Genomic DNA, 27,154 nt, shown 5'->3' on the forward strand with positions numbered 1-27,154 from the left:
GAATAAATTTAGTTCCTCTAATCTCTCCTCATAGCTGAGTTCCTCCATGCCTCTTATCAGTTTGGTTGCCCTTCTCTGCACTTTCTCCAGTTCCCCGATATCCTTTTTGAGAACTGGTGCCCAAAACTGAACGGCATATTCCAGGTGAGGTCTTACTAATGATTTGAACAGGGGCAAAATTATATCTCTTTCTCTGGAGTCCATACCTCTCTTAATACAAGAAAGGACTTTGCTCGCTTTGCAAACAGCAGCTTGGCATTGCATGTTGTTATTGAGCTTATGGTCTACCAAAACCCCCAGATCCTTCTCCACTATGGATTCCCCCAGTTGTACTCCCCCTAGCATGTATGATGCATGCATATTCTTAGGCCCCAAGTGCATAACTTTACATTTATCAACATTAAACCTCATCTGCCACATAGTCGCCCAATTAGACAGTGTATTGAGGTCGGCTTGTAAATTGGAGACATCCTGTAAAGACGTTATTCCACTGCATATCTTGGTGTCATCTGCAAAGACAGAAATATTACTTTTGATGCCAGACCCAATATCATTTATAAAGATGTTAAAAAGTAAGGGTCCCAACACTGAACCTTGGGGTACACCACTGATAACCTTAGACCATTCAGAGTAAGAGTCATTAACCACGACTCTTTGAATTCTGTCTTCTAGCCAATTTTCTATCCATTTACAAACTGATATTTCCAAACCTGTAGACTTTACCTTACACATGAGCCATGTGTGCGGAACTGTATCGAATGCTTTTGCAAAATCCAAGTATACCACGTCCACCGCCACCCCTCTGTCCAAGGTTTTACTTACCTCCTCATAAAAAGAAATCAGATTTGTCTGACAACTTCTGTCTTTCATGAATCCATGCTGTCTGTTGCTTAAAGTGTTATTGTTCAGCAAGAACTCGTCGATGTGGTCTTTTATTAAACGCTCCAGTATCTTCCCAGCTATAGAAGTTAAGCTAACAGGTCTATAGTTACTTGGTAAAGACTTTGATCCCTTTTTAAATATAGGCACCACGTTCGCCCTGCGCCAATCCAGTGGGACTATTCCCGTCATTAATGAGTCCCTAAAAATTAGATACAATGGCTCTGAAATTACAGAGCTCAATTCTTTTAGGATCCGTGGGTGGATGCCATCAGGTCCAGGTGCTTTATCCACCTTTATTCTGTCTAAGTATTTCTGGACCATATCCCTTTTGAGCCATTGTGGATCATTTGGGGCTGTGTCACTACCACCCCCATTATGGACATGAGCTCCCCCATGCTCTTTTGTGTACACAGAGCTGAAGAAAGTGTTTAATAAATTAGCCTTCTCTTTGTCCCCAGTCACCAACTCTAGATTGTTTTGTAAAGGGCCTACATGCTCAGACTTGACCTTTTTACTATTAATATATTTGAAGAATTTTTTGGGGTTTGTCCTACTATCTTTTGCAATCTGTCGTTCGTTTTGAATTTTTGCATCCTTGATTTCCTTTTTACATATACTGTTAATTTCTTTGTAACATTTAAATGACACTAGTGATCCTTCATTTTTATATTTTTTAAAAGCTCTTCTCTTACAGTTTATAGCTTTTTTAACTTTGGCCGTGAGCCACATAGGTTTTGTTTTTAGCCTTTTAAACTTATTGCCCATGGGAATATACTTTGCAGTGAGGTCCCCAACAGTCTTTTTGAAGAATTCCCATTTCTGTTCTGTGCCCATTGAAGCGAATATTCTCTCCCAGTCTAAGTCCTGGAGAGTAGCCCTCATCCTTGGAAAATTAGCTCTCTTGAAGTTAAGTGTTTTTATCTTACCCGTATGTATTTCTTGTTTAGCGCTAACATCAAAGGAAATCATGTTATGATCACTGCTACCCAGGTGTTCCTTTATCTGGACATTAGTAATAAGCTCTGCATGGTTTGAGATTACCAGGTCCAACAGAGCTTCATTCCTAGTTGGGGCCTCAATAAACTGGACCATAAAATTGTCCTGTAATAGGTTTATCATTTTTTGCCCTTTAACTGTCCCAGCAGTGCCATTACTCCAGTCAATTTCTGGGTAGTTAAAATCCCCCATTATTATCACTGTCCCAGCCCTTGCAGCCCTTTCCATCTGTGCAAGGAGCTGAGTCTCCACCTCCTCATTCACATTGGGTGGTCTATAACAAACTCCAACGATTAACTTTGAACTACCCCCATCTAAATGCAGTTCCACCCATAATGCTTCGGACTCATCACACTCTCCATCCACCAGGTCCTCTTTCACACTTGCTTTGAGATCACTTCTCACATAGAGACAGACCCCGCCACCTTTCCTTTTTACCCTGTCTCTCCGAAAGAGTGCATAGCCTGGAATATTAATAGCCCAGTCATGTGAGGATTGAAGCCAAGTTTCAGCAATACCGATTACATCATAGCTCTCCTGATGCACCACAGCTTCCAACTCACCTATTTTGCTTGGCAGACTTCTGGCATTGGTGAATAAACACTTTAATGCATTATTACATTTTGCTCTGGTGTTTTTCATATTATTTTTAGTAGTACAAATTGCACTATAGTTTTCAATGGCTGTTTGCAACATGGGAAATTTCTTGACACCTGCCATATCCCACCCCCCATCTATCCCCATTCCACCCTCCATTAATGTCTGACCCCTAACTGACCTGTCTGCCCAATGTACTTCTGGTTCACCCTCCCCCCTCAAACCCAGTTTAAATACTCCTCCAGCCTTCCCATAAACCTCTTCCCCAGCACAGCAGACCCCCTTCCATTCAAGTGCAAACCATCATTAGCATATAGGTTGCACCCCAATGAAAAGTCAGCCCAGTGCTCTAGAAACCCAAATCCCTCCTCCCTACACCAGGTCTTTAGCCATGCATTCAGCTCTCTAATCACCCCCTGCCTTTCCTGTGTTGCGCATGGCACAGGCAATATTTCAGAGAATATCACCTTGGAGGTCCTTCCCTTCAACTTGCAGCCTAGTTCTCTAAATTGATTCTTGAGGAGCCTCCACCTTCCATGTATACGGTCATTGGTTCCAACGTGGACCAAGACTGCTGGGTCATACCCAGCCCCTCCCAGTAATTTATCCACCCGGTCCACCACATGCCGAACCCTAGCACCAGGGAGACAGCAAACTATTCGGTTGAGGCGATCCTGGCGACAAATTATTCTATCAGTCCTTCTGATTATAGAATCCCCTATAACCACCAACTGTCTAGGCCTTTCTGCACTCCCCTCACCTCCTCTACTAGATGGGCTGCTCTCCCGGCTGTTAGGGGGAGCAGTGACATCTAGGGCTGCCACCTCTGTGTTTGTCACCTCCACATTTTCACCCAACTCGGCAAATTTGTTTTGATGCACAAACACAGGACTGACCTTCCTTTTCTGCGAGCCCCTTCCACTCCCTCTAACTACATTAACCCATCTTCCTACGTGATAATCCTGACTTGCCCCTCCACCCTCCACATCAACCCTACTGACCACCTGCTCAGCGAGCAGAGGACCCCTTTCAAGGTTGTCCTTTCCACCCAGTGTTGCAACTTGCTCCTCCAGATCTCTAATGCGAGCTTCTAGAAGGGCAACCTGCTCACATCTGTCACAGCGGTATGCATCCTGGAGCTCTTGCACCAGTTTTGCATACATGTGGCACACTGTGCACTGAGCAAAACCTTCAACCCTGCTATCACTCATTTCCCAGTTACAATACAATTACTTAAATGAAGTTTAAGATGTTACTTACAGGTTAGAGACTCCTGTCTTAACTCCTGTTTCCAACTCCTGGTTATTAACTCCCCACTTTAGTTCAAAATTCCACTTGAGATCACAAAATCCACATGCAAACCACCAACAGGGAGCAAGCTCTTTGGGGAGTTTGTATACCTACCTTTATACACCTGTGAACAATTAACCCCTCCCCTCAATTAGCAGGAAGAAAGAGAAAAAAAAAATGCTGTTTAAAAAGTGACAGAAAAAAGGTCTTTTAAAAACTGCTAGCAAATAAAGGAGGGGAAAAATAGATAAAAACACCCCTAAAAACAACACTTGCAAGCAGAAGCAGTCAAAAGCACAACTCCTGGTTATTAACTCCCCACTTTAGTTCAAAATTCCACTTGAGATCACAAAATCCACATGCAAACCACCAACAGGGAGCAAGCTCTTTGGGGAGTTTGTATACCTACCTTTATACACCTGTGAACAATTAACCCCTCCCCTCAATTAGCAGGAAGAAAGAGAAAAAAAAAATGCTGTTTAAAAAGTGACAGAAAAAAGGTCTTTTAAAAACTGCTAGCAAATAAAGGAGGGGAAAAATAGATAAAAACACCCCTAAAAACAACACTTGCAAGCAGAAGCAGTCAAAAGCACAACTCCTGGTTATTAACTCCCCACTTTAGTTCAAAATTCCACTTGAGATCACAAAATCCACATGCAAACCACCAACAGGGAGCAATTGCCGTTATTCTGTCTGTAAATCACCAATCGCCTGTACTGAACAGCCAATCCTTGCAGAGCTGCTGAAAAAAAGGAGTGGGGGTGGGAATTAAAAAATAATGCACATCTTAGGCTAGTGCACGAGATATGTAAATCACCTGTCAATCACAGCAAGGGGGAAGAACGGACAAAGTTTTTCAAGTTTGTCTGTTTTATTTCACTGAAAAAAAGATATGAGGATTGCTCAGAGCTGGATTAACTCTCTGTGGCAAGACTGTGCACAAATGATCTGAAATCCCATACTCTATATTGTGCCAGACAAAAAAAATAAAAAATCAGGTTTACATCCACTTTAATTGCTAAGATACAATGATTGTAACTTGTTTTACTGTATATTATAGAATTTTATACTCTGGATATAGCACAGATTGTGTAAGGGTGTGGAAACTGTATAAATGCATAGATAGGATCATCTCTTGGACGAGGCATATTATTTGGTATCTCAAAAGTAAATTGCTGTAGGAGAGTTGTAAAGAAAATGAAAAGTTCCATTCTGGCTAGCTGTTCTCCTAGACAAGCCCGTCGACCTACAAAAAAAAATAAAAAATGATTACAGGGATAGTATTGCTGGTTATATCTTCTTTTACTTTTTGCATAATATAAAAACTCACATGATCGTAATGTGGTACAGACAATTTTATAAAACATTTCTGCAATAAAGAGGAATTAGGAAGATGCTGCCTATTTTGCTAGATCCTTTTCTTTCTCAAAGTGCCTTTTAAACATCTGCTTTAATAGGCAGGGTTAAAACACAGTAGTGGATCACTATGTATGTAGCACAATAGGCAGCTAACACTTGTAAGTGTATAGTACCCCTCTATCTAAGGAGATTCCCCTGCCAATGTGCTTATGATGATCAGTAAGTTTTTTGCTGAGATTAACATTGCATATAACATGACATGAAATAAGCCATTATCTTTAAAGAATATGGAAGCTCAAACTTTTTCTATCTGGTTAATTATGGTATGATTCATTCATGACTTGTGGAAGTGCACATATGTTTACTGGTCCTCCAAATCATATCTTTGCAATATCAGCATAAAATACATTTTTTTTTGCCCTGTTTAATGTATATAGTACCTGCTGAAAATGGAATGAAGGCCTCTCGCTTTACAAACTTGCCGTTTTCATCAAGGAAATGCTTTGGAGAAAACTGGTATGGCTTTTCCCAGACCTGCTTATCTTTCAGCACAGAGGATATATTGGTGAAGATTGTAGTTCCCTTAAAAAATAAAACAATAAGCAGATTTGGAATAATTATTTCACCTAACCTGCTACAGGTGTATACATAGTTACATAGTAGGTGAGGTTGAAAAAAAGTCCATCAAGTCCAACCTATGTGTGTGATTATGACACATATAGGTTGTGAACAAAAGTCTGCAGTTAGAGTTTAGTAATTGTGCATGTCATACTCATCAAGTCTGAAAATTGTAAACATGGGGTGAATCTGGAAAAATAATTCTGCCCATTTTCAATGCTAATAGGCAAGGGATTGACAAACAAAGGGCATACGGAGCTGGGCACTGCCCTGAGAGACATGTATGAATGCAAAATTACATTTTAAAAAATACCATTAAGCAGGGGGAAAGAGTGTAAGCTGTACGATATGTGGTGTTATTGAATAGTACAATTTTAACAGACAGTGTCAGTGACAATTGTAAAAAATGTGTATATAAACTGCGCTATACAAAAAATCTAAGAATAGACAAGCAGCACTAACAAATAAATATTAAATGCTAATTAATGAATTAACAATTAATCACACCATATAAAAATTAATTGTACTGACAACATATAATTTTTAGTATAAAAAAAAAAAGACAAATGCTCGCCTAGCATAAAACCTTTATAGTTTATTAGCATAATAATTAGATGTAAACTCACATTATCAGGATACAGAAAAAGCCATAAAAACATACGACGAGAGGCGGCCGGCTCGTATGTTTTTATGGCTTTTTCTGTATCCGGATAATGTGAGTTTACATCTACGTATTATGCTAATATACTATAAAGGTTTTATGCTATGCGAGCATTTCTCTTTTTTTAAAATATGAAACTGTTTATCGCTGTTTGACATCCCGCTGGGGGGCGAGAGATTGCCTGTCTGCCATTCTGAGTGTCAATCCTGACGATCAATCCATGCGTTTCTAGGTCCCATATAATAGGGACCTATGGTTCTGGTAAGCGGCCAGAGTATTCATTGGTGGTGGCATCCTCTACACTTTACAGCACTTTTCCAAGGGGTGTTTGTTTGATTCCACACTGAGTTCCTGCTGATCCCTCTGCATGAATTTCTTTGGTTTTTGATGGGACATTACATATGAACTGATAATTCTTCAATGTACTTATATCAAGTGCTATTATCAAATTAGCAATTTATTTAATTTATATCTATTTATTTAATTCACTGTAATTTCATCAATAAATTAATTTATTCACTAATTAATTAATTTATTAATTTTTGAGCACATATATGAAGCTTACCCTATCATGGTATTCAGAATTTGATTTTGATTTTGTTTTTTTTTCTATTTCATTTTAGCTGTAGGTGTTTCTTGTCACTTACGTTTTTTATTCAGAATTGTTTGCACTTTATATTTTGATTAGATTATTATCATCCGTTTTGATCACAATTATACAATTTTTAGCGCAGCTCCTTATATTTGATAATAAATGAATATGAATAAATAAATAAAAGTCTTTAGTGAATGTAAACTCTGAAGAGGAATTGATGACAAATTCTTCCCTTCGTAAAAATCATACACAAAGGAAAGGAAACACAGTGATTCCAAGTGAGATCCAACATCACATGCGACCACCGTAAGAATTGGAGGCTTAACAACTTGGAAGCCCAAAGAGCATATCAAAAGGAAGTAACCAATGGATGCCAACCACAGAGCTCAGTCCCAGACCAGATAGATACTTCTAAAGGTCCCAACTCCAGCAAAAACGGAGGATACCTCAGCGGGCTTTCATGTAGCAGATTACTCCGGGATAGATATCATATAGCCCAGAAAAGAGAAGTCATTCATAGTGAAGTACCGTTTAAATATTTATTATAATGCAAAAAGTAACACACTTACAATTTTCTAAAGATAAACAAGCATCAGTTGGCTATGTGTGGACCCCCGTCCACTAAGACTCAGTACGCCGTGATGTCAGCACGCCAAACTTCTCCCGTCAGTTTAATCAAAAAAAGACATCTGTCTGGGGAACGGGCGACATGCTGATGCGCCGCGAATTAAATACAACCAAAAGGAAACCAAGCCTCGATATGAATCAGGAACCGGTAACCAAGCCTTGATATGAATCAAGAACCAGGAATCAGGAAAGAGTGGGTTTATTAAAACACTCAGTCTCTAAACATTACGTACTGGCACATAATAGGGACCCCTCTAACACTATGTTTTTTGGTATAGACAAATACCGTCCTCATTGAAGGGGAAGTGCTTTGCTCAGAAGTATTTCCAGGCTAGAAATGACCTGGATCCATAGATTAAAATGTTATACTCCCTATGGCCTCAATATTAATACCGACACTAATGCATTTATAGACAACTCTTGAGATAATGTTTAATGTCTGTAAAAACTTTTTTGCCAGATGTGGAATGGGATTTAGAACACCAGTGGATGTCTTTTTATATTTTTATTTTGAAGGATTTATAGAGGAGAGATGCCATATATAATTATGTTAACTAGCCGTCTTTATATTTAGGTTTGTGTCTCTAGAGCTATTTGCTAATGGTTTATGTATATCTCATGGGTATTTTTGCCCTGAGACAATATTGCACGTATCAATTAATGAAGTATTTATTTTATTTTCCGTTATTTTTAAATATCAATTTAAATTTTTTTTATTATGTCTCTATCCTCCTTTTTTATCTTCTATTTTTATCTTATTTCTAGTGTATACATTTTTGTATTTTGTATTTTTATTTTTATAGTATTTTAAATTGGCTTCTAAAAGACTCTTTTAAAGTCTAGATTCATTTTATGGAAACCAGTTTTTTTCCTTTTTGCCAGCATCTTGTATGGTGATTCTGGCTTCTTGCCTTGTTTGAGGGCTATACCCTGGTTTCCGGTTCCTGATTCATATCAAGGCTTGGTTTTCTTTTGGTTGTATTTAATGCGCGGCGCGTCAGCACGTCGCCCATTCCCCAGACAATGTAATTTTTTGGGCAAAACGTGCGTCGGGAGGAGTTTGGCGTGCTGACGTCACCGCTTACTGAGTCTTAGTGGACGGGCGTACACACATAGCCGACCGGCTAACTGATGCTTGTTTATCTTTGGAAAATTGTAAGTGTGTTACTTTTTGCATTATAATAAATATTTAAACAGTACTTCACTATGAATGGGCTCTCTTTTCTGGGCTATATGATATCTATCCCGGAGTAATATGCTATAGGAGAGCCCGCTGAGGTATCCTCCGTGTTTGCTGGAGTTGGGACCTTTAGAAGTATCTATCTGGTCGGGGTCTGAGCTCCGTGGTTGGCATCCATTGGTTACTTCCTTTCGATATGATCTTTGGGCATGCAAGTTGGTAAGCCTCCAATTCTTAAGGTGGTTGCATGTGGTGGTGAATCTCACTTGGAATCACTGTGTGTCCTTTTCCATATGGCCTGCAGTTGACTAAGCTGAGATGCTAGCTGCTTTTATGCTCTCTGACCATGGGCAAAATTAAGCTTTGTGACTAAATCTGGCCAAAGACAGAGCAATTTTCTTTCCTGAAACCACAGTCAGTGTTGATGGAGGAATCCCTCCCGTGGAGCCATTGCTGAACCATCAAAATTCTAACCATTTACAGCCTGCTTTAGTCCGAGAGGAACTGAGCCTTGGGCGAGTCCATAATTAGTGGGTAGATGAACATTCTGTACTCTGAGAAATTCACTCCCCCCTCAACATCTCTCCCATGCTCTCCTTTTTCTCCCACGTCTCTCTCTTTCCTCTCACTCCCCCCCTTATCTCTCTTTACCCCCTCCCTCCTCATTTCCCCCTCCATCTCTCAGCCCTTAACTTCCCCCACTCCCCACATCTCTCCTTACCTCTACTTAGTCCTGACCAAAGTGTTCATAGTTTTAACAGCTACTGTTAAAGAAGTTGTTCTTTAACCACTTGCTGACCAGCCGCCGCAGTTACACTGTGACAGGGCAGCTCTATGTGACAATCGACGTACCGGCACAGCGATTTGTGTAATAGATACAGTGGGCGCGTGCCGCCGGCCATCCGCAAAATCGCTCCACAGAGAGGCCGACCTGGGATCTGTCTGTGTAAACAAAGCAGATCCCCATTCTGAGGTGAGATAGTCTGTTCGTACAGTGAGATTGTCTGTTCTTAGTGATCAGGATCAGGAACAGCGATCTCTCTATACTCCCAGTCAGTACACTCGCCCCACAGTTAGAAACACCTCCGTAGGACACACTTAACCCCTTTCTTGCCCCCCTAGTTGGTGCATCTATTATCTGAACCATGAAACTGTCCTGCAAGACATTTAGGAACTGGCGAGCCTTAGACAAATGCGCAGTTCCCTCCGCCCAGTCCATGTCTGGATAATCCCCCATTATGATAACACTTCCCATCCTTGCTGCTAATCCAGCTTGCGATAGGAGATCTGTCTCCCCCTTCTCCCTCAGGTTAGCATACTCCCAGTAATATTTTCACCTTAGTTTCATCCCTTTGGAGCTCTACCCATGATGATTCCACCTCCTGCCTAGCTCCCTTAGTGATGTCATCTCTCAGATTCACTTGTACATTAGTCTTGATATTTATAAGCATACCCCTCCCCCTTTTTTACCCTCTCTATCCCTGTGATAATGGGTATACCCTTGAATGGTTTCCGGCCAATTATGAGAGCTGTTGAACCAGGTCTCTGAAATCCCCACAAAATCCAAATCCTCCTTGTACAACAGTATCTCTAGTTCACTCATCTTATCTGGCAGGCTCCTGGCATTGGTGAACATGCCACGTAGTTTAGACTGGTCGCATACTATCCTCTTATTGAGTGTTCCAAGAGTGCAACTAGGACTTGTTACTATACTTTCCTTGGGTTTATGTTCTTTAGTCAACCTACCACTAATGCCCCCGATACTACCCTCTGAAATATGTTCCGTGCGAACTATCTCTACCTCTGGGCCCAACCCTCCCCCCGTCGCCTAGTTTACAAACCCCTCTAACTTTTTGGTCATCTTTACTCCCAGCTGATCTGCACCCTCCTCATTAATTTAAGTGCAGCCTGTCCCTTCCATAGTACTGGTGATCGACTTAGAAGTCGGCCCAGTCATCCAGGAACCCAAACCCCTCCTTACTACACCAGCTCTTTAGCCACTTGTTTACTTCCCTAATCTCCCTCTGCCTTTCTGGGGTTAACCCCTTCCCTGCCAGTGTAATTTATACAGTAAGCTGTATAAATGTCACTGGTCCCAAAAAAGTGTCAAAAGTGTCTGATCGTGTCTGCTGAAATGCTGAGGTGCCACTAAAAATCACTGATTACCGCCATTACTAAAAAAAAAATAATAATAATAAAAATGCCATAAATCTATCCCCTAATTTATAGATGCTATAACTTTTGAGCAAACCAATCAATATACGCTTATCCCGTTTTTTTTTTTTTTTTTAGCAAAAATATGCATCAGAATACATACTGGCCTAAACTGATGAAAAAAATAGTTTTTTGGGGATATTTATAGCAAAAAGTTAAAAATATTTTTTTTTTTGTTTATAGAGCAAAAAATAAAAATTGCAGAGATCACCAAATACCACCACAAGAAAGCTCTATTTGTAAGAAAAAACACTTGTTTGGGTACGACATCGCACGACCGTGCAATTGTCAGTTAAAGCGACACAGTGCTGTATCCATTGGTCATTAAGGGGGTAAATCCTTCCGGGGCTAAAGTGGTTAAAGCAGAGCTCCAGGCTCCTTTAGAAAAAAATAAAAGTCAGCAGCTGCAAATACTGTAGCTGCTGACTCTTAATATTAGGATACTTACCTGTTCACAAATCCAGCGGTGTCTTCACCCGAGCCGATTTTTCAAGTTTGCCATGGCAAGATCAGCCGGAAGTGGAAGCAGGTACCTGTCAAAACAAAAAACAAGGTACCCGCTCCCCCAAATGTGTCAGCAAAAGGGGGGGGGGTCCAATTTAAGGTAGTCCCAGATAAAGTTATAATTTTTGTATATAGGTTAATTTTTTTTTTTTTATAATGGTTTTATGTGTGCCCATGAGACTGCAGCAGAGTAATTAGGAGTATTTTGTGAGTATTATGATTGTGGCATATGTGTGCATTGTCGGCCTGCATCTCACTAATGAATAGAAAAATGTATGAACATTCCTTTTCTAAGAATTTTCATTTGAAATTTTGCCCATCTATGGCCAGCTTTATTCTTGATCCCTGCACTCTGTACGTTACTTGAATTAACGATTTTTACCCTTTTTTTACTATACCTCTGTCAGCTCCTCCCACTGTTAGTTTGAATTGGTCACATCCACTATTCACCATGACATGCTACACAAAATGCATTATTTTTCACCTTGGGCTGCTCAATTGTGCATTGGGTCCTTCACAGCCCTAGTTACACACCTGTAGGAAATGCTATAAAAATAAAATAAAAGTTGTAAAGCATTTATATTAGAGTGTCTATACAATTTAAGATTACCTTTGGAATGAAACATCCATGAATTTCCATGTCTCTGTAGGTCATATGAGGGAAGGCTAAAGGAACAATATCACTAAAGCGCTGTATTTCATGGATAACAGCATTAGTATATGGCATTTGCAGGATATCCGCCATTGTTGGTTTTCTATTCCTTCCAATTACTTGATCAATTTCTTCATGGACTTTTTCTAAACCAAAATGCACATCACTATATAAATACTGTTACATAGTTACATAGTAGGTGAGGTTGAAAAAAGACACAAGTCCATCAAGTCCAACCTATGTGTGTGATTAGGCTGTGCCAGCCTCACAGATGGGTACCAGTCTCTGACCGATGTAGAACATCTAATAGCTGTTACTTATGGATTACATAGCAATTATTATTGATTATAGCCACCCCATTATATATTTACTGAGAGAAATTTTAGGTTCACCTAGGCTTACACAGCAGACTTTTCTCTATCCATGTCATTGTATCTCACTGTCATTGTATCAACTCCAGGAAAACTTAAATATCCACCCTTGAAATTGGCGACCCTATTCCCACTGCAAGGAGTTAAAACATGTTTTGTCTAGGAACAGGGGCATTGAGTATAAATACTTGCTTCATTCCTCTTTCCAGCATGTTCCCTCCAGCGCTTCAACCAATCCCCTGCAGCTGTCTCTGTTAGCTGCAGTCCAGCATCTTCAGTGTATAACACAGGGTTAAAGGTCCTGCATTGTAGGTGATGATGCTGAGGCTCTGCCCACAGACCAGAGATTTGGGCAGAGAAGGAGAGTGCTGGAGCCGGTGTCCAGTCAGAATACTGCTACCCATCAGAAAATGCAACAGAATGACATTGCAAACAAAATTGCTTACTGTGCATGCACTATGCGTGCTAACATGGTCGCTATGCGTTTCAGTAGATTTCCTAATCTGACAGAATATGAAGGCAGCAGCGGGCAACTTGTTACACTCAGGCAAGTCTTGAATTTCACACTTATTTTTAGCAGTTAACTCACATTATGTACTGAAATAAACTATTTTTCAGTTTGGTGCTGAGCAGTGCGGGGTATACCAAGATGGCGGTCGCCACCTTCTGGCTGCAGGAATTTCGCTGCTTTTCAAATGCAACATCTTAACAGTGTCACAGATTTAAAAATAATGTATTTCAGTATATAAGATTAGTTCACTGCTAAGTTAAGTGTAAAATTAAAGATTTGCCTGGGTGTAACAAGATGTCCACTGCTGCCTTCGTGTTCTGTCAGATTAGGAAACCTATTGGAATGCATAGCGGCCATGTTGGAACACATGGCGCATGTGCAGTAAACATTTTTTGCTCAAAACGTCACTACTGTTACATTTTCTGATAGGTAGGATTATTCTGACTATGGCCTCAACAGGGGTGTAAGGTAAATCCCTAGGCATAAGGAGTTATTCACCCTTGCATTGTGGGGGCCGAGGGCAGGACAACATGGATAGATTTTTTCATTTTACTGAAGTTGGGCTTTAATCTTTTGTTTATACTGGTACTAGTTGTCAGCTGAAAAAACATATCAGCGTAATAATGCTTTATCAGCTCAAGGGATAATACCATTATGTGGTTTGTATAGATTCCTCTTGTTTTACTGAACTGGTGGATGCTGAAAATGTGAAAATTTAACTTTTGTCTATTTTCTAAACTGCATGTTTTTTCACCAAAGCACAAAACTGACCAGGTTTTCATCTTGCGCTAGTTTTATAGATGTGTTGCAGAGGAGTGGACAAAGATAATCATGAAAATACTGACAGAGTGGGATTGATTTACTTAAGGCAAATAGGCTGATAGGCTGTTCCAAGGGGAATCTTCCCCAGAGCTTAGTGAATGAGGTGAAACTCTACTGACTTCCATCATATAATCATGTGCAAAAAAAAAATGATTTTTTTATTTCACTTGCAAGTGATTGGGTATTGTTTGCAAAGTGAATTTTCACCAAATTCACTAAGGCAAGGGAAACTTCCCTTGCAAAGTGAACAGTCTGTTTGCTTTAGCAAATAAACTCCAGTATCCCTTAGGCCGGCCATACATGGAGCAAATTTCCTGCAACCACGAACAGTGTTGATGCAGGAATCCCTTCTGCTGGGCCATTGTCTTCTCCCAGCGGGAGGGTGGGGGAAGCCTTCCCCATCGGGAGAAGACAGTGACTATTGCTAGTGGCTATAGTAGCCACTAGCGATAATCGCAAGTAAAACCTGGCATACTGGTTGTACCCAACTGGATCAATTGATTGATCAACTTAGTACATTCAGCCTGCCCATTCCTGCTCAACCAACTGAGATTCTAATCATGTATGGCCTACGTTAGAATCTGTTAGAATCTCCCACATGTAGCTAATTTGGTTGCAATTGTGAGACCATCTCTGCATGTATGCAGGGAAAATTATCCTGTTCAGGCTTTAGTGTCATTGCCTGGATATTCATGTTTTCACTGATCTAGCTGATATACGCTGGCTTTACATGATACGGCATACCCTTTACCATTTTAGCAATAGTGGTGGATATATAAACTGAAGATTGGATGAACAAGCTGTGTAAAAAAAAGATAGACTGCAAGAAGACCTGAGCAGTCTAGATAATTTCACAGAGATTTGATTGTTCCAAAACATTAGATTTCCATAGGTTATTAATCCAAGTATGAAGGACAGCTACTATTTTAATAGCCAAAATACAAAGCCATGATTGGTATAGTTTGCTTGTCATTATCATTGTCTGAAACATGGTGTTTGGGCCCTTGTTGTTCCCGTATTGGCAAGCATTGTTATTTACCTTGGATGTTGGGGTACAGTAGCATGTATATTAGTGCCCACCTCAAGGTGGTACTTGTAGTCCCTGTCCCGGCAGCAAATAAATCATATGTTGAACACAAGAGATTCCTTTCAGTAAAACTAGAATCGCTCTCCTTTTCCTAAAATAAGAGAATATTAGAGATAAAAACATGAGCCTATTTGATTTTGATTTTGTCTTTTTTGCAGTCATAAATTTTTTGAAAAAGTAGGCTTTAATGAGTTAAAATATATGTATTATATACTTACAAAATAAACCTGTAAGGATATAAGAAAAGCCTTAATCTTTTCACATTATAGACCTCTAAAGAAACATGACAAAACTCAATTTTTTTTTATATCAAACACGCTTATATATCAAGTATACCATGGTTGTGTTTTTTTTTGTGTTTTTTTCGTTTTTTTTCTCTTGTTTTCAGACTTCTTTTCTATCATGTTTATGCTCCCTATCTTCTACCGATGCACTAGTGTAGAGCGAGCAGTGCCATTATTTCTGTTCACATGCTCCGCTGCAGTTCCCGTAAAGCTGAATTTGTCTGCAGGTAGATGTGAAATCCATCTCAGGGGCAAGCAGAAAAGGGCAGCTACATTCACATACACATAGGGGGCATGAAGAATGATTGTAAGCACCTTAGAACAGGAAGTCAGAAAACAGCAGAAAAAAGCTTGCATTCGAGAGATGAAACAAAGGAGAAGAGCGAAAGGTACATTCTCCATAAACTCAGACTTATGTTTTAGTTTGTACAAACTCTATTCATTTATCTATATATTACAGCTGTTTATAAAGTTGTCTGTGGAAACAGATTAGAATGCACTCTTTCCTTGACTGGTATATGGCTGATGTGTTGTCTGCCACCACCTACTAGCCCCACTCCTCTTTTCTATCCAATAAATACTTCAGGAAAAAAATACGCAACACCTTCTGGATTAAATGGCCCCTTTATTAACAACCATAACAAAAATGTTCTATAAAATAAATTTTATATATATATATATATATATATATATATATATATATATATATCCCAACTTTTTTGTACCCGCCTTAAACTGACTGCAATGTCTAAGATCCATGAAGGAAGGTTTACTATCGCATGGGCTGTACCACCACCTAGGCATCCTGGCCCCTACATGCGATTCCACAAGCTCAGGGACAAACTATTACCAACTTCTTGCCCGATGCAGCCCGATGACCGATAGCCCATTATTTCCATGATAGGAAAGGTGCCCATACCAAGATAGGCCCAACCCGTTACACACCATATACTGTATTCCTTCCAACATTCTGACCTTCAAGAACCCGAGACCCCTGCCACAAATGCCCACCAGCGAAACCTCATGCATGGGCAGACCACCACAGTCTCAAGGTCCACTGAAGCCCCTCCTGGAGACCCAGAAACCACATGTCTGCTGACAAGTGTACACCATCTCCCCTCAAATACAGGCCATTGTCTCCCTCCAACTCGCCATGATGAACAACCAGCCCCCCATTACAGACAACAAATTTTGTCACCACCTTATTGACCTTAATCCTGGTCTTGTTGATCCGATCAACAGACCGGGCCCAAAGCCATGCTCCCCTGCTAATGATATCCAACCAAACTAGGACAGTATCCGGAAAGGCTGACCACAAGCAGAGGAAATCCCATTTAATGTCTCAAATGAGTTCCCTGTATGCCCTAATACTGAGGTAATTTCCACCATCATGCAGTAGCAACACATCAGGAGGCCTGTCCATCCTAGCATACAGCTGAATTTCTGGTAGAACTCAGGACCACAGCATCCCTGGTATCCCAATCCACCGAACCGTTGCTTCCTCCCTGGGGAAACCCAGCTGCCTGCCTTCCGGCCTAACCAGTGCCCTCTTAGCCCCCCATTGAACATACCAGTGGCCCAGGATCCACATCAAGCACACCGGGCCTGAAAAACATAAAACAGAAGAAACATAGAAAAAACAAGAACCTTTTACACACCCTCCACTCACACAGATCCCCACAGTTAACCCACCGGCTCAATAAGGCCACACACAGAAACATCCAAACAGACAACACCAGACAAAAGATACCATCCTATCTGCCACTGAACCCAATGGATGAAAGATCTCCCCCCCAACCTCAAAGAAGATGAGAGTTTATGTACAACCGAAAGTGGTGAGATTCGCAATACGCTGAATGATCTGATCGCTCAAACCCCAACATGCTGCCTCTGTGGCTGCCCCAATCCTGAAAGAATGTGATGAATAGTCCCTCAGAGAAAACCCTCCCACCTACAAATATTTTTTGAACACAAACACGAACATGTACCGTGACAATGCCGACCCATCCTCATAGATCAAGAAAGGACCAGGCACAGCAGGCCGTAATCCCAACCAAGTACTTATCACCACGACCGGGCACAGCGCCAGGCCCGCCACCCTGGCCCCCTTTCCCATCTGATCGGTTTTTACTTTGCAAATGATCAACGTACCGGCGTCACCTTGAACTGATACATCCGCCACATCCAACCCCCCAACCACCATCTTGGAAGGACTAACCAATTCACCCACCCATAACGTCCTGAAAAAGGGCAAAACAAAAGCCGTCCTGAACTTCAAAGGGGGAAAAAAAATGCTGGGCAGCCCCCACGAGAACACTTCCAACATACCCAACGACACCAGTCACAGAGAGTCAGGATTGCCTTGACCCTTTCTGTAACCCCACAAAGCCCTCCGTACCAAAAAAGCCTTTGTGACATCCTCAACCCCTCCCAATTTTAATGAAAAGACGAGGCCTGCCATCATACTGTTAACCGAAGTGACAGACACGCCCTCTTCACAGTTATTACCTAGAAAATACAATGCATGTAGCCTGTCCTCGTCGCTGAAACTAAATGGCGCAAATGGCCACTCCATCAATTTGGTATCCATGATGATTACCAAAAACTTCAGCACCGTAGTAGGCCCCTCCGTCTTGCCCTGTACCAACGGAACCCCAAAGACTTGAAAATATGTTGTAATGTGGCTAACAAAATGAGACAGGACTGATCCCTAGGGGCCTATAACCAAAAAATTGTACAGATAGTGTAAAACGGAACCAAGGCCTGACATGTCCTTGATGACCCATTCCAGAAAGGAACCAAATTAAATGGAGCAGCCCATTGGCAGGCATCGGTCAACAAAGTAATTCCCTTCAATGCCAACTCAACAAGCGAGCACTATCCGGATGGACCGGCAACAGGCGAAAGGCTGATTCGATATCAGTCTTGGCCATTAGAGCTCCCTTTACAAATTTGTTCGGATACCTACTTAGATATGGTGCCATTTTTTCCACGTTCACTGGAGTTGTCCCTCTTTCCAGTGTCGGCTGGTTTCTTTCCTTTCTTGAAGCCTTTGGACAGGAGATAGGAACCTTCATAGCCTGAACACTCATGACGGAAACAGCAGGATCCCCAGAATCTGCAGGCGAACTGCCAGCAGAACCCCTTATGCTTTGTAGCCAATGGTGAAGAGGCTTTGGCACTCCTGGCCCCACCAGGAAAGGGGGTTGGTGCGAGCTGTCTCATTAGCTTTATCCACAAGCCAATATCTTTGTGATCCCATCATAATGACAGTCTCACAGCCTTCCGTTGCTGGAACTGCTCATCATAGTGCAGCCACGCCCCCATAAACCCGCTGAGCTTCGCTGATGGAATCAAAGTAGGAAAAAAAATCAAACTATTTTTCCGGTGCCTTCTCCCCAATCACGCTCGCCAGTATTTTAAACGCTTGAAGCCAGTTGATGAACATCCGCAGGATAAGTCTACAGCAACGCTTCTAGGCTTCCTCTTTTTTGCTCTCAGCAGGTTTAACCTTGTCCAGGTTAAATTTCTTCAGCGGTAACAGCGAAAAGATCTCCATGTAGTCCCCCTTCCAAATCTTCTCCATAACCTCTGCTTTCAAACAAGACCCCAGGGGGTAATAGCAAACATAGGTTTCACCGCGCAGCATCCACCAGCTGTATGCCGTCCGATAATGACACCCCCGGGGTGGAAACCCTAGTCATACTCAGCTGGGATGAACCCGAAGCCCCGGGGTGGACAGTGGCCGAACTGGTCGCCGCAGAAGGCGGCTGTGGAGCTGCTTGCACCACAGATAGCAACAAAGGCGGGACGCAGAGGGTGACCACCCATCTCCCACCATGGTCCAGGTCACAATTAGTGAAACCACAGGAGTAAGGGGTCCCGCCACTGATTCCCTTCCCACAAGATCCCTGCAGCGTGAGAACAGAGCCATTAAAATTTTTTACAGCAACACATCCCCAGAACTCACCGCCCCCTGGCCACCGGACCTACCCCCAGCTCCAGGAGAGGCCATCCCACTATCCAGAGCCCCCCACCCACCCCAAGTCACCATGACAGGCACCAAGACAGGCCCAAACCCCCGCTTGCACCCCAGGAGAAATACCGACAAGGACCCCAGGCGCAGACAGACACCACACTCACAGGACCAGACAGCGTAAAAGGTACAGATAAGGGTAATGACCAGCCACACCCCTGGATCCCTAAAGAGGTCCCTGCTGGACCACTGCCACCATGGGCCCCTTCAAATCCATGTCCGACACCTCACCTTCCAAACATTGGTCCCCCTGCTCAACAGAGGACACTGACGGGGTAGAGGGGACCGGGCACCTGGGAGTGACGCCATCAGCCGCCGTCCCGTGGACCACGCGACTCCCCTTGTCCTGACTCCCTCGCTGAGCCCTCTGCTGGCCTGCAGATGCCGCTCCAGGATCATCGCCATCACCTGAGGTACCGCCACTTCCCCCAGCAATAGCCGCGGCTGTCCTGGGGGAGGGGCCCGCACCAGTACCCACAGATCGTCCACGCTGGTCCACCCCACAAGCAGTGGAAGGCCTTGCCGCCGAATCCTGAGCCAGGGCCGATGGAGGCCTGGATGGGGATGTAGAGGGGACCCTCCGGGCTGGGTCCCGCCGATGCACAGCAGACAGCTGAGTATTCAGCCACTGTGGGCCATTAGCCAGGGCAGCCGAGCGTAGCTGCCCCAGGAGTCTGTACAGATTCTCCATACAGTGTGCAGCACAGAAAGAAAAAAACTTTCTGTGCTGTTACCTCTTCTCCTGCCCACACAATGAAATGACCCTCGCTCCCTCTGGGATAACTCAGTACCCAGGCCGCACCCCCCTACCCTTCCATTGCCAGTGAAAGCCACCACCCCTAACCTAAACATTAGCAGGAACTAACCAATGCAACCTGCCCAGCGACAACCCCAGTCATGTGGGCCCTGCATCTATGTTCCCTTTGCTCCGGGCCTGTTCTTTAAAAAAAAATTATTTCCCAATGAGCAAGTGATGGCGAGAGGGAACATACACCAAAAATTTGCATTACTGGCACCTCCCCAACCACCACAAAGGTGCTACATGTTTTGCTCTTTTGGTCAAAAATCAGAAATCTGTTATTAAAATATAAACACTCTAGTAGTCACTTTATAAAAACCATAAGGAATTTTTAGTTCAATTGGTGTTAAGATTTACTGTATTACTGTATACAGTAAATGTAAACCCAACCAACAACCATAATTTTCTCCATTTTGTTTTTTTAAATATGCTATTGCAAGTGCTTTATTATATGTTTTGGAAACAGTTGAGCCTGCCATAAATCCAGTGCTGTACTGCATGCTGTGCACTCTGCCTGTGCTGCATTATAAAAAAAACCTAAGCAGTGTTATCAGCCCTGTCCAGTTTTACTCTAATGCCCTGTACACACGGTCGGACATTCGAACAACAAAATCCGTCAGATTTTTTCCGACGGATTTTTGTCCCAAACTTATCTTGCATACACACGATCGTACAAAGTTGTCGGAAAATCCGATCGTTCAGAATGAGGTGGCATAGAACACGTATGACAGGACTATAAAGAGGCCAGTATGCAATAGCTTTCGCCTCATCATTTATTCTGAGCATGCGTGGCACTTTGTCTGTCGGAATTGTCTATACATGATCGGAATTTAAATGATCGGATTTTGTTGTGGGAAAATTTTAGATCCAGCTCTCAAACTTTGTGTGCCGGAAATTCCGATGGAAAAAGTCAGATGGAGCCCACACACGATTGGATTTTCCGACAACACAGTCCGATCGCACATTTTCCGTCGGAAAAGTCCAACCGTGTGTACAGGGCATAACTCTACCCCCTCCCCGCTCCCTTGAGAGAATATCCCCTATGGAAATGGTGGAATTTAGGTAATGTTATGCCGTTAAAATTAGGAGGGAGGAGTCAGTAATAATGTGGAATGCACTCTGCCTGGATATAGACAACTAAGGGGGAACTGAGAATGGAAGCAACACTGGTGGATTGGGTTGATATGCCATGGGAAGTATCTTTGGCACTGACGTCACTCAACAGGGCCAGTGGCAATGGTGCAGAAGATGATGGAACCTTCTGTTTCTCACAGGTAAGCAGTGCCACTGCATTTTACCACTGATCACCAATGTATCCTATGTCTGGAGGATCACTATGGCACCCTGTGAAAAATTGTATCATGTCCCTAGTACAAGCTTACAAAGTAGTAAAGTGATAAAATGAGAAGAGAAAAGAAAATACCTCTTAATCCAAAAATATAAAGAATTATTAAAAGCTTCCCCACTGTAAAGGCTATAATATGGTTAGCAAGGAGAAAATCCAGCTGTCTTCCCTTCCCTCCTACAGGATTAGGTATGGTAATACTTGCAGAATCCAATTCTCCTGGTTAATCTGCACTGTGCATGTACACATTTTTTTCCTTATGTTGTACTAGTTATTTTACCTTTTCCATTTCTATTAAATAAGCATCAATGAAATCGCGAATATAATTGGGGTTATAGCTTTTCTTGTGTTCTGAAATGATTTCCTTTAAGAATGCCATTGCATCGCGATCTGGTTTAAGAACGTAGTCAGCAAGCCATGGAATGTTCAATAGCCAAGGAATTTCATTCATAACCTAAAAAAGAAAATTAAATCATTTTTGTTCTGCTTTATAATTCCATATTAGAAATATTGCTCCTGCTGCAGCTTTGAGATGATTCTAACAGCAATCAATGGCCCCCCAGTGGAACTCATCAGTGGGCCCCAGTGTATCTCATCAGTGGCCATCAGTGCAGCTCATCAGTGGCCCCCAGCACAGGTCATCAGTGGCCCCCAGCACAGCTCATCAGTGGCCCCCCAGTGTAGCTCATCAGTGGTCCCCCAGTGCAGCTCATCAGTGCCCCCCCCCCCCCCAGTGCAGCTCATCAGTGGTCCCCCAGTGCAGCTCATCAGTGGCCCCCTAGTGCAGCTCATCAGTGGCCCCCTAGTGCAGCTCATCAGTGGCTCCCAGTGCAGCTCATCAGTGGCCCCCCAGTGCAGCTCATCAGTGGCCCCCCAGTGCAGCTCATCAGTGGCCCCCCAGTGCAGCTCATCAGTGGCCCCCCAGTGCAGCTCGTCAGTGGCCCCCAGTGCAACTCGTCAGTGGCCCCCAGTTCAACTCATCAGTGACCTACCAATACATAGAGGGATTGTTAGCACAATTCCCTGGATAACACAGCAGGGATCTCTGGCTGTGACAGGTATTGTATGCGAGAACACCGATCACTGTAATCTCCTGCCTAAAAGGCACAGTGCACTGTCAATCACAATGCCGGCGGAAGATTACAGTGATGCATGGAGATAGTGGACGGGGGAGGGGTTTTGGCAGAGACTGGCAGGGAGCAGAGGAGGAGGAGAAACGAGAGAGGAGGAGGAGGTGGACACCACCTCCATGGGTGGCACAGACCAGGGGCTGTGAGACCCCTCAGCCCACTACAGGAAATAAAACTCCTTACTTGCTGTGGATTGAACTACAAGTGAGAGTGTCAGACCGCTGGCTGAGCCAGCGGTCTTACAAACAGGATGTCAGCAGGCAATAAAGTTTTTTCAGCAAGTTCAGCAGCCTATTACAGAGGAACTACAGAGCTCATGGATGGCAACGTTGGTGAATGTAGGAGATCAGCAACAAGGACATGGAAAAAAGTTTTTGACCGGAGTTCTGCTTTAAGTGCTTGAAGTAAACTTCAATTGTTTATGGAAATAATATATAATAAAATGGAGTCTATACAATTTATTTGGGGTTGAAATTTTATTTTGGTAAAAACATTTCACTTATACTCTTGAAGATACTAAATATAGCCTTGAGAAAAAGCTTAAAGTGGAAGTCTAGGCTTTAAAGAGGAAGTAAACCCTGATGGGTTTACTTCCTCTTTTTTTCCCTGCAAAGGTAAAGCATAATGGACTACTATGCATCGCATAGTAGCTCATTATGTGTCACTTACCTGACACAGGAGCCAGCGAAGTCGCCGCTGATCCCTGTGATCCATGTTGCTGGTGGCGTCTCGCAGCTCCGACGAATCACAGCGGCGAAGCCGCGATGACGTCACTCCCGCGCATGCGCACGGGAGTCGCGTCTCGCAGCTCCGCCGCTGCCACTCGGCGAAGCCGCGATGACGTCACTCCCGCGCATGCGCACGGGAGTCGACAAATTTGGCAAATCCATTCATGGATTTGCCGCATTTAGTGCGCCTGCGCGCCGCTGTCTACGGCGCATGCGCCGTAGACAGCGGTGCCCATTTTCGGGCAAATATCTCCTAAACCATATAGGTTTAGGAGATATTGCTTGGACCTACAGGTAAGCCTTAATCTAGGCTTACCTGTAGGTCCAAGTTGTTTGGAAGGGTTTACTTCCTCTTTAACTAAGCTTAAAATGGCTCCCAACCCCCTTCTAACTCCTATACTACATACTGTGTAGAAGGAAGATGCATATACTTACCTAGTTTCAGAGCGCTCTGATCAGGTCACGTTATCTCCACAGCGGCCAGCTTCATGGAGGAGGAGAGAGCGCTGGAAACAGCTGAAATGCTGGGGTGTGGTGACATCACCCATTGGCATACTATGGGGCATCCGTTCCCTACTCTCCCCTGAAGCCACCATCGGGTGCCAATCACCAGACCAGAGTGCTCTAACAATAGGTCTGTATAAGCATCTTCCATCTACAGGGTAGTTAGTATAGACATTAGAAGGAGGTAGGCTTAGGCTTAGTAAGTTAGAGCCTGGACTTCCCTCTTTAATGTTTCTCTGAAGAAACAGACTTTGCTTCAGGAAACGCATCATAGACTGTTTTAGTTTGGTATTTGCACACAATACAGTGTACATGTTTTAACACTGAAAAAGATGTTTGTCTGAAAACTCTCTTATGGAACGTAAATTGGTTAAAAAGCAAATGTTTGCATATTATGGGCAATCGTGTGACAATATGTTCACACAATGTTCACAAACTTATAAGAAGAGAAATTCAAATTCCTCATATATTTTGATAAATAGATGGTTTTCATTTTAATCAATGTATGAAAGTGTAATGTAGCACCATCGAGGTAGTGCGATAGGTGCTAGTGTACATAGTTGTTAGTGTAGGTAAATTGGCCTGGCTGAGAGTCAGGCCTGGGTTGAATGAGGCTGAGTGACTCAGGGAGGAGCACCTCTGGTAACTCCCCCTGCTCTCTGGAACCTTCCATAAGTAGAAGGGTGGAGTCTAGAAGGAACTGCTTGGAGTATTGAGGAAAGCCCCAGCCAAGTGCACTTGGCCTGTCCCCCGAAGATGTCATTGGCAATGAAACAAATTGGAAATGGCCTGGAGGTGAAGACATCATACATGCCTAGCCACTTTTCATGTTATATTGTATCCGTGCTGAATACAAGCCATGTGGAGCTACTTTTTACAACTTTTAATAAAAATCTGAATGGGCTTCACTATGGCAGTCTATTCTTTTAAAAGTTTTTAGTCACATATTGGGATCAGTTGCCAATTGACCATCACTTCTCATTGAATGATTAGCTCTCCATGTTATATCTTGGGTGCATGTGACCATTGTAATTTATGGTCCTACATATTCAGTAAGAAGCGAATGCCAAGAGGGTGTTGCTGGTGGTGGATCCCCCTTTTTATTTGCATCGCACAGTGCACTTTTTGGATGGTTGAATTAACCCACCTAAGGACTGGTCACCATTTATGAACTCTTGCAGATTGATTTGTGAATTTATCTGCTCTCACAAGCTGTTTATATGCACAATATATTCATGCATGTTTGCAAGTCATATAATTCATTGTGCATTTTTTAAGGATGTTATTTAAGCACAAATTACACGCTTGCACTTTAATATTATACATTTTTGTTGTTATATTCACTTTTAGTGCTGCTTATCATTTGTTTGTTTTAACCACAGTAAATGTTTGCTATCTCCTGCCTCCAGTTACTCAAGCACGATCGGTGCCAAGCGACATGTCCTGACAAGTTCTGCAAGGGCCATTGTCATCATCATCAATATGCTGCGGTACAGTTAACAAGGGGTTACAGTGGAGCTCGCGGGAAAAGGCCTGCTTATCAGAGCTGCAGAGGCCAGCTAGTCTGGAATCTTGGGGGTGGAGTCACACCTCGGAGGAGACCCAGCGTGCCCTGCTAACAGTGAGAGGGAAGAGTAAGATGGTGGAAGGTGCACATGTGTACTGACTGATCTGGTTGTCTGATCTGCAGGAGCTGACACTAGTGTCAGGCTGGCGCATAGAGGGGGATCCCCCCCCCCCCAGGATGATCAAGGAGGTGGAGAGGCTGTGTCTGCTATGTCCTGGCTGCAGAAGACCAACCGCAGTGGTCAGTGCCTGGATCTGGTGCAGGTACTGTGATGAGCCACTCACCAGACTGATGCCAAATGAACAAGAGACATTCAACTACAGTGTAGACCTGTGGGCAGGCCTCTGCATGGAACAGCTGTGAAAGTCCCAGAAGGCCGGTGTGGGCCTTAAAACCTCTGCTAAAGACGGGGTCAAGTCTGAGGCTGGTGAATCCCCTGCAGCCGGATCGGGGAGCTGGTACCTGCTACTACTGCCAAGCAGGAGCCAAATGCTGTCCCTGAGATGCCGGCAACGCCCATAGACCCTGTCAGCCCCACTTGGAAGGAGCCAGTGCTGGAAGACAGTCCATCTTCAGATGAGCTAGTGGGAGGTGGTCATGGTGGGTGCATAGACTGGGGGTCGTCCAGACTGCAGGCAGACTTTGGGCCCATGGATAATGAGTTTGCAGACTGGTCATCTCACAGCAGCTCGGAGAAGGAGTGGGGACCCACTCCGAAACAGGAGAAGGTGCTGTGTAAGGTGAAGAAGGAGCCAGGGTCATCTGAAGGAACCAAATGATCTGTGCGGATCCCAGTCAGTGTGAGGCAGAATTTCTGAGTATGGGCAGTGGGTTGTGATATCGCCCAAAGCCTGTGTCCTGTGGAATAGGAGAGCCAAGAGAACTTCCAAGGTTTTTCAGATTTCAGCAGATGGTGCAGTAAAAAACCACCCTGGAGTGGGGTCTGGACTACCTTTATGTCCCTCCTAATATCATTGAGGACTCCCAGGGACAGTGGGAGAGTGATATGTATGTGCCTTGTCGGGACCACATTGTAAACAAGCATGGACCCAGTTCTAGAACATTCAGCATGCAGGGCCATATTAAGAGCATCATGGGCCTGGGACTGAGGATTTCAGTGGGCCTTTTTATGGAAATAAATAAAATGAAGATACAAACTATTTTTTGTTAAAACAAATTAGTGGCAGTCCGTCCACTGTGGAGGGATCCCAAGATGGCAAAGTTTGGTTCACACTGCTGAGACCCAAAGTCGTGTGACTTTATTGCATCTTTTATGATTTAACATTGCAGTCTACTGCACCCAAATTGCACCAAAATCCCATAAAATTACTGGAATTACTGTCCCTGAGCCCTGAGTCACATTGATTAAGACTGCACCCACTAAAATTAATGTGTTTTGATTTTTGTCATTTTTTTACACAAATAGACCTTTTTTTGGTGGTATTTAAACACCACTGTGGTTTTTATTTTTTGCTAAACATGAAAAAAAGACATGTTTAAAAAAAAAAATGTTTTTCTTAGTTTGTGATAATATTTTGCCATAAGTCATTTTTCTTCTTCACTGATGTGCACTGATGAGGCATTGATAAGGGGGCGCTGATGAGGCTGTACTGATATGGCGCACTGATAATCTGCACTGATATGCAGATCATCAGCGATGGGCTATGATGAGCTGCACTGATAGGCAGCACTGATGGGCAATGAAAACTTGCACTGATGAGCTGCACTGATAGGCAGCACTGATGGGCACTGATGAGCTGCACTAATGGGCACTGATGGGCTCTGATAGGGGTCA

At 43.1% G+C, this 27,154-nt stretch overlaps 1 protein-coding gene across 1 annotated transcript in view; it reads right to left on the reverse strand.

The window, feature by feature from the left end:
- Positions 1 to 4,617: 4,617 nt before the first annotated feature.
- The window catches only part of CYP2D6 (cytochrome P450 family 2 subfamily D member 6), an 86,748-nt gene continuing 64,211 nt past the window's right edge, over positions 4,618 to 27,154 (reverse strand). The window contains exons 5-9 of the mRNA XM_077452519.1: positions 21,711 to 21,884; positions 14,919 to 15,057; positions 12,134 to 12,321; positions 5,565 to 5,706; positions 4,618 to 5,011 (exon numbers count right to left, since the gene is read on the reverse strand). Of these exons, the coding sequence (XP_077308645.1) occupies positions 4,830 to 5,011; positions 5,565 to 5,706; positions 12,134 to 12,321; positions 14,919 to 15,057; positions 21,711 to 21,884 (825 nt within the window). The 3' untranslated portion in view covers positions 4,618 to 4,829. The remainder of the gene's footprint in view (positions 5,012 to 5,564; positions 5,707 to 12,133; positions 12,322 to 14,918; positions 15,058 to 21,710; positions 21,885 to 27,154) is intronic.

Source organism: Lithobates pipiens, unplaced genomic scaffold (assembly GCF_037356315.1).
Source record: "Lithobates pipiens isolate NorthernLeopardFrog02 unplaced genomic scaffold, aLitPip1_a1.2 Scaffold_23, whole genome shotgun sequence".
NCBI lineage: Eukaryota > Metazoa > Chordata > Amphibia > Anura > Ranidae > Lithobates > Lithobates pipiens.